General features: G+C 42.4%; 1 protein-coding gene across 2 annotated transcripts in view; it reads left to right on the plus strand.

The window, feature by feature from the left end:
- The first annotated feature begins 3,047 nt into the window (after nt 1-3,047).
- The window catches only part of PDE3B (phosphodiesterase 3B), a 179,334-nt gene continuing 168,497 nt past the window's right edge, over nt 3,048-13,884 (plus strand). For both annotated transcript variants that reach the window (XM_082683140.1, XM_082683141.1), the window contains exon 1: nt 3,048-4,419. In XM_082683140.1, coding sequence (XP_082539266.1) covers nt 3,436-4,419 — 984 coding nt within the window. In that variant the 5' untranslated portion in view covers nt 3,048-3,435. The remainder of the gene's footprint in view (nt 4,420-13,884) is intronic.

The following is a 13,884-nucleotide window of genomic DNA, read 5'->3' on the forward strand; positions in this document are numbered from 1 at the left end:
CATTGTACCAGAACAAATGGGGATCTGGGTGATAAGAATAGAGGAATACACACAGGGTTGCATTGTACCAGAACAAATTGGGATCTGGGTGATAAGAATAGAGGAATACACACAGGGTTGCATTGTACCAGAACAAATTGGGATCTGGGTGGTAAGCCCTAGGATCCCATGTCATGGATCATCAAACTGGGAGAATGATTTTGGTAGAGAGTTCATGGGTCAAGATGTGAGCAAAGGCAAAGTCAAGTAAAATAAGGCAGGGGTAGAGTACTGAGAAAAGTCAAAGTTATGCCGTGACTCTAGATCTTTTTTTTCATGATAGATAACGGTCATGCATTCCTGAACCTAAAGACGAGAGCTAAGTAATTCTATTGGTTGTTTAAATCTGGCAGAAGAATAATAATTTGAACTCTAAGAAATGCAGCTTACTAATAATCTTTGACATGGATTGTAAACAGAGAAGGGAGTTGGTATAAACATGGCAAGCTCGTTCTTTTTGTGCATATTTTTAGTTGAGTAAACTGATGGTCTTTGGTTACGTCCTTATGTTTTATTTTGGAATCCTGTCAGGTGCTGGGGTTGGTGTTTAGAGGTATGCGTTCCAAATATAGGTTATTGAAAGAGTTGGGCTTTTAGCCTTATAAAGACCTGGGAAGACAGCTGAAAGAAGGTAACAGAACTGGAGTATGAAGAGAATTTTGAATTTTATTTGCCAGATAATAATTCTTTGATACAAATTCTTTTGTTTTGATTTGTTAACCCTGAGAATTTGCTTTAGGTTGATGGTACAAATAATTCAAAGGTTGTTATTGGCAATCTAAAACACAGATCCTAAGGAGGCCTATATATTTTTGTCATACAGAAATTAAACTTTTTAAGATCAGAAAGGACCTTCAAGGTCATCAAAATTAACATTCGGCAATTTTACAACTGAGGTGAACGAGGCCTGGAAGTGTTATGTGACTTGCTTAATGCCGGGGCCTGAATGGCTGGGCCAGGATTAGAAGCTGTGAAATGAATTTCTAGCCCATTACTATTACCATGCCTATTTCACCTCAGATTACTAACTGAGGCTTCAAAACAATAACTTAATCTGAATTTGTTCTAATTCTCAAATCAGTTTATTCCTTTTTTTTTTTTTTTAAGATTTTATTTATTTATTTAACAGAGAGTGTGTGAAAGAGAGCAGGAACGTGGGGGTTTGGGGCAGGTGGAGAAGCAGATTCCTTGCTGAGCAGGTACCCCCTTGTGGGACTCCAGGGCTCAATCCCAGAACCCTGAGATCATGATCAGAGCTGAAGGCAGATGCTTAACTGACTGAGCCACCCAGATGTCTCGACAGTTTATTATTTCTTATGAGAATTTCAGTAATGTCAGTGCTAGTTTTGCCATGCCTTTCTGTAAAAGCTCAAAATGTATCCACAAAGTTTTGTACTTTAATCTTTGGTAGTGATGAGTGCCCTGCATATCATGTAAAAAAATGTATTCGTTGAGTTGTGTTGAAATGATACTTATTAAAAAACTTCCATTGTCATGATGGAAAAAAGACACCATGAATTTTTATTTATTTATTTATTTTAAAGATTTTGTTTATTTATTTGACAGACAGAGATCACAAGTAGGCAGAGAGGCAGGCAGAGAGAGAGGGGGAAGTAGGCAGGGAGCCCAATGTGGGGCTAACCCACTGAGCCACCCAGGCACCCCAGGATTTTGATTTTTTTAAGGAAAGCATTTGAGTAATCAATTTGAATATTCTGTTAAGTATTTTTTCCTTTGTCTAAGAGACAGAAAAGGAAAAGGAATTCTGGTCTTTTCTTTCATCTTGGTCAAATGCCTGTGCTAATTTCTCAGCGATTTCTGCTATGTATGTGAACTACGGCCATATACGAAAATGGTCTGTTTCAGGTCCTGGCTGTGGGCAGAGATTAATTGGTGAAAAAATGGGCCTGTTTGTGGGATTTACCACACAGTAAGGTTTCTCATCTCCCTGGAAAAATGTGGAATTAGCTCTTTGAGAAATGCAGGCCTGTCATGGGGCTGAAGGGAGAGTTTCGGTGGAGGGAAACACAGTTCACTCTCTAAGGCCGTTATGATTGGTCAGGTTCCAGAGCAGTCCCTCTGGTACAGCAAAGTTCTTCTCACTTTCAAGTCAGTGTTTCCATGTTGCTAGTTTCACCAGTAATTCACAGATAGCATCTTATTTGGCTCCTTTCGTGGCCAACCCATCCAAACTGGGCAAATGGTGTTGGAGAGGACTCGTAATCCTCCCATCCCCCCGCTCCCCCTTCTAGAACACGCTGTTACAGTGAAAGACTTCAAAGTGGAACAACTTTGTGACAACAGACTTTCTATGTTTAGGGAGCAAGGCACAGATGTGAACCAGTGGGTATGTATGGCAAGGGCGTGAAGTGGAGGATGGGACGTTAGTTCCTCGCCCGTGGAGACAGTTCTTGAGCAAGACAAGGGCAGACACATCTACTCGGATGCTCCGGGAGAGCACTGCACGTGCACGCTCGCTCCTAAGAGCCTCCGCAAATCTCCCGGGCCTGCTGCGTGGCCCGAGATTCCACGTAGCTGTGGAGGGCCGACCGCGGCACGGTGGTTACGGAATCCTTCGCCATGCCCACGACGGCGGCTGGTCCTTACCGGGTCACAGTTCGGACAGTCCACGGGCCCACCCTGAACCGGGATGAGTCCGAGCAGGGTCCGGTTTCTCCCCTCCACTCGGGTTTCCCAACTAGGCACTCCCCAAACCCTAGCGGTGACCTGTGGGAGCCCGGCTGCGTGTCTGCGCCTTACCCCCAAAGGGAACCTGCGCGTCTGGGGTCCCGGGTTGGCGGGCTTCCCCCTTCCACCCGGAGAGGACCCCGCCCGCCTCCGCCCGCCTCCGGGCGGCCCCGAGCGCTCTCTCCCCGGTCCCGACACGCTCCGCCGGCGGGGTCCCCTGCTCGCGTCCGGGGCAGCGGCTGTGGCGGGACGGGGCGCGGGCGCGCGCGAACGAGCGAGCGAGCGAGCGGCGGGCGGGGCGCGCGCCCGGCCGGGGCAGGCACGGGGGGAGGAGCGCCCGCCCGCCAGCCGCCGCTCGCGCGCCCAACGGACCAGCCTGGGGCCGGGAGGTAACTGTTGCAGCCCGCGGGAGCTGGGAGGCGACGCCGAGTCTCCCGTCCCGAGAGGTGTCCGAGAGACAGGGAGGGGGCGGCCGCGGACGGTCCCGAGAGCAGTCCCTTCCGCCCCTCTTCTCCGCCAGCATGTCGCGGACCCCGCCGCTCAGCCGCCCGCGCGGCGGGGACCCCGGGCCGCGGCGGCGGGCGCAGCCCTGACGCGCAGCCGAGCCGGGGGGTGCCCCGAGCGCGCGGGCGGAGGCTGAGGGAGCGCGAGCAGCCGCCGCGGTCCGAGCGGGGCGTGTGGAGCCCCGCGGCCAGCCGGGTCCGGGCCATGAGGAGGGACGAGCGAGACGCCAAAGCCATGCGGTGCCTGCAGCCGCCGGAGGGGGCCGGCTCGCCCCCCGAGAGTCTGAGGAACGGCTACGTGAAGAGCTGCGTGAGCCCCCTGCGGCAGGACCCTCCGCGCGGCTTCTTCTTCCACCTCTGCCGCTTCTGCAACGTGGACCTGCTGCTGCCGCCGCCGGCCTCCCCCCAGCAGCCGCGCCGCGGCTCCCCCTCCGCCCGGGCGCGCCTCTCGCTGGGCGCTCTGGCCGCCTTTGTCCTCGCCCTGCTGCTCGGCTCGGGGCCCGGGAGCTGGTCTGCCGGGGCCGCCCGGCTGCGGACTCTGCTGAGCGTGTGCTCGCACAGCCTCAGCCCCCTGTTCAGCATCGCCTGTGCCTTCTTCTTCCTCACCTGCTTCCTGACCCGGAGCAAGCGGGGCCCCGGGCCGGGCCGGAGCGGCGGCGGCTCCTGGTGGCTGTTGGCGCTGCCAGTCTGCTGTTATCTGGGGGACTTCTTGGTGTGGCAGGCGTGGGCTTGGGCTTGGGGGCCCGGAGACGCGGGGGCCCCAGGCGCGGCCCCGCACACGCCCCCCGCGGTGGCGGGCAGGTTGTTCTCGGTGCTGGGCTGCGTGGGCTTGCTGACGCTCGCGCACCCGGCGAGGCTCCGGCCCGGCATCCTGGTGCTGCTCTTCTCCGGCTTCGTCTGGTGGGTCTCCTTCAGCGGCCTCGGGTCGCTGCCCGCAGCCCTCAGGCCGCTGCTCTCCTGCCTGGTCGGGGACGCCGGCTGCCTGCTAGCCCTGGGCTTGGATCACTTCTTTCAGATCAGGGAAGCCCCGCATCATCCTCGCTTGGCCAGTGCCTCCGAGGACAAAGTGCCTGTGATCAGACCCCGCAGGAGGTCCAGCTGCGTGTCGTTCGGAGAAACTTCGGCCGGTTACTCCGGCAGTTGCAAGATGTTCAGGAGACCTTCGCTGCCTTGCATTTCCCGAGAACAGGTATGTTACCAGAAAGCACGGCTTGGTAAGGGAGTGCGGTTTTATCGCTTCAATTCCCAACTTGAATTAGCGAACTTGAAAGCGTGTTCACTTCCAGGCTGGGGGTGGGGGGGGGGTGTTTTGTTCTGGAAAGAATTCCTAAATTACAGGAGGCTTTTTAAACACGTAGAGGTACCTTTTATCGTGGAGTTGAAATGAAAGAGTAGACTGATTATATTGCACTTTTAAAAGACTTTGTTCATGCGATAGATGAGTTCTCAGGAATGAAGTGGGTTATTTGCGGTTTAATAGATCGACGACTGCCACTTTGGCATACACTAATGTAGGTCTTTTTGATGCTATTTGTGCTGTTATAATGGTAGTGTCTCTCCAGTGATAACATACAGGCATTAGATTGAATACGTGCCTATGTATAAACTTTAATCAGAGCGGTTTCATTCTTGATAATCGAGAGGAAGAATTAGAGACCATACAATGAATAGCGATGAGCTTTGGAGCGGAGGCTTAGAGTAGATGAAAAGGTTGTTGGAAATAATTTTTAAGGATTCGTCCCCTCTCCCATTTCAGTAGTATAGGCCATTGTAATCTTTTACAGACTAACTCATGGTCGTGGGTATTTGTTGCATAATTAGGAGAATGTTGTAACAGTTTAACCTTTAAACTTAGTAATGTCTGTAAAGATGCCAAAAGCTTTTCCTTCTCCTTTTTTCCCCCTGTAGGTTTACAGGTTTTTGTTTTTTAAAGGAATTGAAATCATCCTCAGGGAAGAATTTCTCTTTATGTGGCTTAGAGACTTACTGTTCTGCATCACCAAGAAATCAGCAAATACAGTTGTTATTCATTGAGCATATGCTAGGTGCAAAACACTACATATATTGTCCCAGTTGCTCACAGAAACCCTGTATGGTAGATGACAACCTCAAATTAGAAATGAGTAAATTGAGGCTTAGAGATACCCAGCCTCACACATCCAGTAAGTGGCAGAGCAGGGATTTGAACCTAGATCTTTCAGTTTTCAATGCTGTTTTTTTTTTTTAGCAACTAAAAGGATGTGTGTAGAGGCTTTTTGTAGGAGAGTAGGAGTCTGTACCATTGGTTTTCAGACTTTTTGTTTGGTGATATGTTTTACACTGGAACCCAGTGTATTTGAAACAAAAGTTTCTTGTTCTTGCTACATCTGATGCTCTCTTTTCTTAGTAATTTTCAAGCTACTACACTGATTTTATGTTTAATATTGATGTGTAGTGTTGGGATGAGACCACACTTTGCTTCTTAAAAAGTTTTCTCAGAGACCACTTTTGTAGTCTGTAATTTGGCCAAATGCTATTAAGAATTGTTCAAAATATGTTATGCCTTTTGTTTTCTTAGTTTACAGCCAGTGATACTAGACAATGCTTAGAAAATGTGTGTCAGGAGAAAAACTTGTGGGAAGATTTACTGCAGAGCAGAGTAATACCAGCCCTTTTCATAGATTGGAATGGCATTTGGTTTGACTCTATGTGAATAGGTTGTATTTTTTTTTTTTATAGGTTGTATTTTTTAACAACGGAAAGGTCTTTTAGCAATGTCATCACATTTGAAGACAAGTTTCCTGTACTTAACAGTATTACATTTTAATATATTTAATTGTAATCTGTTGGCATAGTGGATTATGGCTGTCGTTTTGTAAATCGAAAATTCTTGGTCTTCTTAATCCTAGTCTGATGCCCTTTCCATAACAGCAACCCTTTTCAACCCTCGCTAGGTACGGTGTTGTTACTGCCAAGTTGCTTCACTTACTGTTTGTATTAGAGAAAAATACAATTTCACTTTTAAAAAGGTTCTATTTTCTTATTTCAGGAAACTTACATTTCACAATGAATAGGAACATTTTTGGGGTCATATATATATGGTATTAGTCCAAGGGGTTTATATGTGGTTATTTAATATGTAACGTCATAAAATAATGCTATTTCGGCATTACTAGAAATTACTAGATATTTTTAACTTAGCAAAACAACTTATTTTATTTTATTAGCAAAAGTTGTAATAATCATATTTTTACTAATGCTAAATTCCTGAAGTTTGACAGTGGGTCTTTGGTTTTGTTTGCATGTTGTTTATGCTAAAGAAATTAAGGGGAAATCAGTACTTTTATGGAAGTAAAAGATAAGAGATTTTCTGATTTTCAAAGTGCTGAACTTTTATATGACAATCGTGAAGCTACCTTTTTGTTTCAGAAAGTGAAGGAAGACAAAAAAGATTTTGGGTAGAACTTGAACAGGGGGAAATGTCCTAAATTCACTGGCAGAGGGGTCAAGGGTAAAGTCTGGGCTCTGCTGTGTAATCTTGGAAGAGTCAGTGAGTGAATTTTTCTGAGTCTCAGGATCCTGTCAAGTTAGGGGATCCCCAGTACATTAATTCTGTAATAACTTTCAATTCTAGAATCCATTTCTTCTAGTAAGTTATAAACAACAGTGTAACTAAAACATCACAAATAGTAGTTCTTGAAGTTGAGGATACTGCTAAGCCATATTTTTTACTTGGAAAAGAATAGAGAACTTCTAAAAAGTGCATATGGATTCATTTATGGATTGATAACAAAATGATGATACTTTCATTTCCTTAAGAACTTAAATGTTTTTATGAACATCTTTGAAAAACATTGAAAACTCGTATTAATAAAAATGTTTTTAATTGTGTCAGAGCAGATTTAAAGTAATGTTTGAGTTTTGGGATGTTAAGTATGATGTTGAAAAATCAACGTGTTTGTAAGATACTTTATTTTTCACAATTACATTGGTAGCATTTGATGTAAATGCTGTGTCTCAGTTCTTAGCGAAGGGTTTTTGTTATTCGCAGAGCATTTAGAGATTTAAAGTTTAAATCTACTTATTGCTCGTGGGTTCATGGAAAGAAGCACTAAATTTGTAGTACATATGCCATCAGTGAGCTGAAACTAATAGGAAGCTAAAAGAAAAAAAATCAGTTATCTGCGTAGAAGCATTGACCAGAATTTAACAAAGTAAATGTCTATGCCATTTTACTTGTGTATTCTACAGTAAGTTTTCAGTTTTTCAGCCAGATTCTTTGGTGTGTGATAGACTTGGTAAGTATGAGGTTTTGAAAGGTAAGTTAGTGTGTTGAGGAATTTTTCTATACCTAAAATGCTAAGTGCTTCCTAAAAGGTTGAGTAAATATTTAAAAATTCTGTGGCCTTAAAGCCCATAAATATCATTTAAAGTGTTAATTTTATTTGAAAAAAGATACACACATGTAGTATGAAGGCTTTTAAAAAAGATTTTAAAGTTTAAATGATTATTTACCCCCTTAAGGAATTTGCAAGGCAAACCCCACTGTGAATTTCTTTAATAATACTTTACTGTTTGTGATATTTATTTTATGGTTTTAATGAGTGAGTGTTTTATTCTCATTTCATGTTCGTGTTTTTGTATAAAAGTATCAACGTATGTAATTATTTTATGCTCTATTTTGTAAATATTGTCTGTACTCTGCCATCCATGTTATTTTTCAAAAACACAGATTTAATGAAATCACTCACTCTTAAAAATCTCTTAGGCTTTTCATTGTTCGTTCACAGGATAAAGTTCATGCTCTTGACCCTTGCTTGCAAAGTCCTTTATAAACTGCTTTTAGCCTTTTTCTTGTTTTGTTTTTAAAAAAAGCCATCTGGGATTTATATAACACCCCTTCCTTACATCCATCTTTGGTTCTGGCTGTTTGAGAACTGCTTATTGTTATTGATGTGTAGATTTGTTTCTTCTTTTACCATTTACACTGGTTGAAATCTCCTTTTTTTTTATTTTTAAGATTTTATTTATTTATTTGATATATATATAGAGAGAGATCACAAGCAGGCGGGGGTCAGGGGCACAGCAGGCTCTCTGGTGAGCAGAGAGCCCAGTGTGGCCTGATCCCAGGACTCAGAGACCGTAACCTGAGCTGAAGGCAGGGACTCAACCCACTGAGCCACCCAGGTGCCCCTGAAATCTCCTTTAAGAAAGGAGAAATCTCCTTTAAGAAAATCTTATTTAAGATTAAGAATCTTTACCCAAATCAATGTGTAAGCTGAGGGCAAAGCTCCGTTATAGCAAAATTGGCCATATTTAAAAATAAAAATAAAAGGTGGGAAAAAAAAAGGTAACAAATCACGTGAAGTAGTGATGATGTGGGAAAGAATATTTTCATTATATCAAATAAAATGATAACGTCTCTGTAGTTTATATTTTCCCATACCAAGTGAAAGCTAAATAGAGTCAACCGGGAATAAAACCATATAAAGTTTTTTTTCATTGCCCTCTCACTTTCTATCCTCCTCAGAGGGAGGCCCATTTTAGTCTCTTTCCTTTTTCCCATTCAGTTACCATGTCAGCCTATTTCCCTAGCACATTCTCCCACTTTCCCATACCCCATCCAAAGCAAGAACAGGCTACACTTGCTGAAAATTTCCAGGGTTTTTTTTTATTTTTAATTTTTATATAAACATATAATATATTTTTATCCCCAGGGGTACAGGTCTGTGAATCGCCAGGTTTGCACACTTCACAGCACTGAAAATTTCCAGTTTATTTCAACATAAATATATTTATATAGCTATGGAAGAGATTTACAATTTATCTAATTGAAATGTCATTTTATATAAAGGAAAGTAATTCAACTCCAGAGAGATAATACCATGTCTAGGTTATGCTGTGAAATATTGGGATATGGGGATTAGAGCCCAGGTCTTGGGTCCTAGTCTCCTGTATTTTCCGTAAAAAACATATATGCACCTGCAGTCGTAGTTTTCCAAGGCTGTCTTCAGTTTTGCCAGTTATCTCCAATTATGTGATAAATGATATCCTTGGTAAAAAGAGGTAGGGGGGTGAAGAGTGACGGGAGAGAGAAAGGAGGGAAGATAGGAGAGACTCTTGATCACCTGGTTCATAATGACCTTGAAGACCTCCTTGGTACCTGATGTGGTTGTTTCAGGGCGACTTGTCTGGACGCAACTGAAACTCCAGTGTCTTTAGAGGCCAGCTCCATAACACATTTATGTTAACATGTAGGGGAAGGAGGGGAGGGCAGGAAGAATGGAAGTGAACTGATGATGATTGCCTACTTTGCTTAAGGCATTCAATCTGGACAAAACAAACTGGACAACTGTGTTAGCCAAGCAAAACTTGAGAAGAGCTGAGTTCTGAGTCAATTCTGACAGTTTATGACATTGTTCACCTTATCATATATAAGTTAATCCCCTTTTAAGTGATTGTTAGAAGCTCTTTCCTAGAAGTTGGGGCGGAGGAATGTATTTCCTGCTTTTTCTTTTACAACCTTGAACTTTCCCTGCACTATTGCTACGTAGCAGGTATCTTTTTAAAGATCTTTATCCCTCATTTATCAATGAGAGTACATTGTTTGACTACTTCTTCCTTAGATCTCATACAACTTGAATTCATTATATTTTACATTTATTTAGTTAATGTTTAAATTTGTAAATGAGAAATGCCATACATGAAAGACTATACATATGTATATTTTTATACAGTTTAAAGAAGAAAATAAAACTAAAGTCATGTACTCACCACTCATTTTTTTTTTAATATTTTTATTTATTTATTTGGCAGACAGAGATCACAAGCAGGCAGAGAGGCAGGCAGAGAGAGAGGAGGAAGCAGGCTCCCTGCTGAGCAGAGAGCCAGATGTGGGGCTCGATCCCAGGACCCGGGGATCATGACCTGAGCCGAAGGCAGAGGCTTTAACCCACTGAGCCACCCAGGCGCCCCTTTCTTTCTCTCTCTTTCTTTCTTTCTTTTTTTTTTTTAATAACACCACTCATTTTCTTTGCCCTTTGTAACCTATTTTGCATCTCCTCCCTGTGCTGGAAGCAACACATCTGTCCTGATTTTTTTTTTCCCTATTAATTCCTTTGCTTATCTTTATAATTATAATCCTCATGAATGTTTCCTAAGTAAATAATGTGGTGTTAATGTTGCCTACGTCTGAACTTTAAGTAAATAGAATCATGCTGTATGAATTCTCCCAAAATCTTTTTATTTCCTGATGTTTTCTGTGATTGATCCATGTTGATTATAGTTGTAGTTAATTTTCAGTGCTATATAGTGTTTCATTTTATGGCCATAGTAAAATTTATTTATCCATTCATGTTCATGGACCCTTCTTCGGTGGTTTTCAGTTTTTTTGCTGTGATGTATAATGCTGCTGTGAAAATTCTTGTAAATGTATCCTGGTGCATGCGTGTATCTAGAAGTAGAATTGCTGAGTTGTAAGGTATGTTTGTGTTCAACTTTACTAGGCAGAATAATGGCACTACAAAGATGTCCTTGTTCTAATCCCTTGAATTTATGAATTTGTTGCTTTACATGGCAGAGGGGACTTTGCAGATGAGATTAAGTTAAGGGCCTTGAGATGGGGAGATCAACCAGGATTATCTGGGTGGATCCAGTGTAATTGCAAGGGCCCTTAAAAAGTGGAAGAGGGAGACAGAAGAGATCACAGAAAGAGATGTGACAGTTGGCATTACAGTTAAAATAATACAGTGTGAAAGAGACTCAATCCACCTCTGGCTTTGAAATGGGAGAAGGTGGCTGGGAGCCAAGGAAAGCAGGCACTGTTTCAAAGCTGGAAAAGACAGGGAAAGGGATTTTTCTCTACAGCTCCCACAAAATAATGAAGCCTTGCCAGTACCTTGCATTTAGCTCAGCCAAACCAGCCTGACCCATAGGACTGTAAGATAATAAATTTGTGTTGTTTTATACCACTGAGTTTCTCATTATCTGTTAAAGGAATGTGTGCATTTGCATTAACTGCTGTAACAGTTTACATGTGGCAGTAACAAAGTACCACAGACTGGTGGCTTATGCCACAGAGATCCATTGTCTCTGTCCTAGAGCCTGGAAGTCCAGGATCAGGTGTCACTAGGCACGGTTGGTTCCTTCGCAAGGGCTTTGAGGGAGAAGCTGTTCCATGCCTGACTCCCAGCTTCCGGTGGTTTGCTGACAGTCTTAGGCATTTTTTGGATTGTAGATACATCACCCCTGTCTTTGCCTTCACCTTCCCACGGCACTTTCTCGGTGTCTCTTCATCTAGTTTTCCTTCAGAGGCTGTCTTTGTGTCCCGATTTCCCCTTTTTGTGAGGGCCCCTGTCATAATTACTTCTGTGAAGACCTTATTTCCAAATAAAGTCACCTTCTGAGGTACTGAAGGTTAGGATTTCAACATCTTTTCAGGGGGAACATAATTCAGCTCATATAAGTGGCAGAGGAAACTAAGACAGTCTGGCAAGCTGAATTGTTTTTCACATTGGTTACACCGTTTATACTTTGGCTAGCAGTGAATAAGAATGCCATCACACCCATGATTCCTAGTTACTGACTTTAATTTTAGTTAGTCTGGTGAGTATGAAGTGGTGTTTCTTTGTGATTTTGATTTGTAGTTAACTAATTATGAATAAGACTATCTTTTTTAAAGATTTTATTTATTTATTTGACAGATGGAGATTACAAGTAGGCAGAGAGGCAAGCAGAGAGAGAGGGGGAAGCAGACTCCCTGCTGAGCAGAGAGCCCGATGTGGGGCTCGATCCCAGGACCCTGGGATCATGATCTGAGCTGAAGGCAGAGGCTTTAACCCACTGAGCCACCCAGGCGCCCAAAGACTGAGTATTTTTTATGTTTATGGACTGTATTTTTTATTCAGGGATTACCTGTTTATATCTTAAGCTCTTTAAAAAGTTGGGTGGTTCATTTTTTCATTTCATTTCATTTTTTTCTTCAATAAATCATGAGTTCTTGGGGCACCTGGGTGGCTCAGTCAGTTAAGCATCTGACTTTGGCTTAAGTCAGGGTCCCAGAGTCCCGAGATCAAGCTCTACATGGGCTCCCTGCTTGGCGGGAAGCCTGCTTCTCCCTTTCCCCCTCCCCCTGCTTGTGTTCCCTCTTTCCCTGACTCTCTCTGTCAAATACATAAACAAAATCTTTTAAAAAAAAGTCATGAGTTCTTTATGTATTCTGGGCATTAATCCTTTATTGATTTTTTGAGTTGCCAATATTTCAGTTTTTATGGTGTCTTTTGATAACTGAAGTTCTTAATTTTAATGCTGTCAGATTTGCCGATCTTTTCCTCTAATGGTAAGACTCTTTGTATCTTGTTTATAAAACCCTTCCCTATTGGAAATCCCCAAATAAACTTCTGTATTGTCTTTTTAAAGTTTTGCATTTCAAATGTTTTCACCCACCTAGAATTAATTTATATGTGTGATGTGATAGAGAGATCCAGTCTCATTTTTTTATTGAGTGAATATTCATTTATGTCAACAGTTTATTGAAAAATTTATTCTTTATCAGCAGCGCTACCTCTGCATAAATCAAGATTCAATGTAAACGTATGAATCTGTCTGTGCTCTCTATTAGGTTTCTTTCTTTTAAAGATGGATTTATTTGTTGATTTATTTGACAGAAAAAGCAAGCAGAAGCAGGGAAGGGGGAGGCATAGGGAGAGGGAGAAGCAAGCTCCTCCCAGAGCAGGGAGCCAGATGGGATGCCAGGCTTAATTCTGGGACCCTGGGATCTTGACCTGAGCCAAAGATGCCACCCATGAGCCCCTCTGTTAGGTTTCCTTTGGTTCGTTTATGCACCCTGTGTTGATACTACATTGTCTTAATTATAATAGCTTTATAGTAAGACAATATATGGTAAATCCCCTTGGATAGTTACTCTTCTTCAAGAGTATGTTCAGTGTTTTGTTTTGTTTTGGGTTTTTTTTTTTGGACTTTGCTTTTCAGTATAAATTTTAGAGTAAGTTTTTCAAGTTTCACAAAAAATCCTGTTGGGATTTTGATCAGCATTGAATTAAATCTTTTGAATAGTTTAGAGAAGAATTTGTTTTTGATTGAAACTTTTAAGTTGTATTTTTCTAGGAATTTATTTAATGTAACTTTTATTTTTTTGAGGGGGATGCTTCTCTATTTTATTTTTATAATTAAGACATTTTTAAAAAATAAACATATAACGTATTATTAGCCCTAGGGGTACAGGTCTGTGAATCGCCAGGTTTACACACTTAACAGCACTCACCATAGCACATACCCTCCATATTAATGTAACTTTTCAAATTTTCTTGGTTCATAATATCTTTTTATTATCTGTCTCGTCTGTTCAGCATTTGAATTTATTTCCTCTTTTTCATTTCTGATATCATTTGTCTCTTTTTTCTTTGTTTCTAAGTCAGCCTTGCTAGAAGTTTATTTGCTTTTTATTCTTTTTTAAAAATCAGCTCTTTGGGGGTGCCTGGATGCCTCAGTGGGTTAAGCCGCTGCCTTCGGCTCAGGTCATGATCCCGGGTCCTGGGATCGAGTCCCGCATCGGGCTCTCTGCTCGGCAGGAAGCCTGCTTCCTCCTCTCTGCCTGCCTCTCCATCTACTTGTGATTTCTCTCTGTCAAATAAATAAATAAAATCTTAAAAAAAAA

This window comes from Mustela nivalis, assembly GCF_964662115.1.
Source record: "Mustela nivalis genome assembly, chromosome: 9".
Classification (NCBI taxonomy): domain Eukaryota; kingdom Metazoa; phylum Chordata; class Mammalia; order Carnivora; family Mustelidae; genus Mustela; species Mustela nivalis.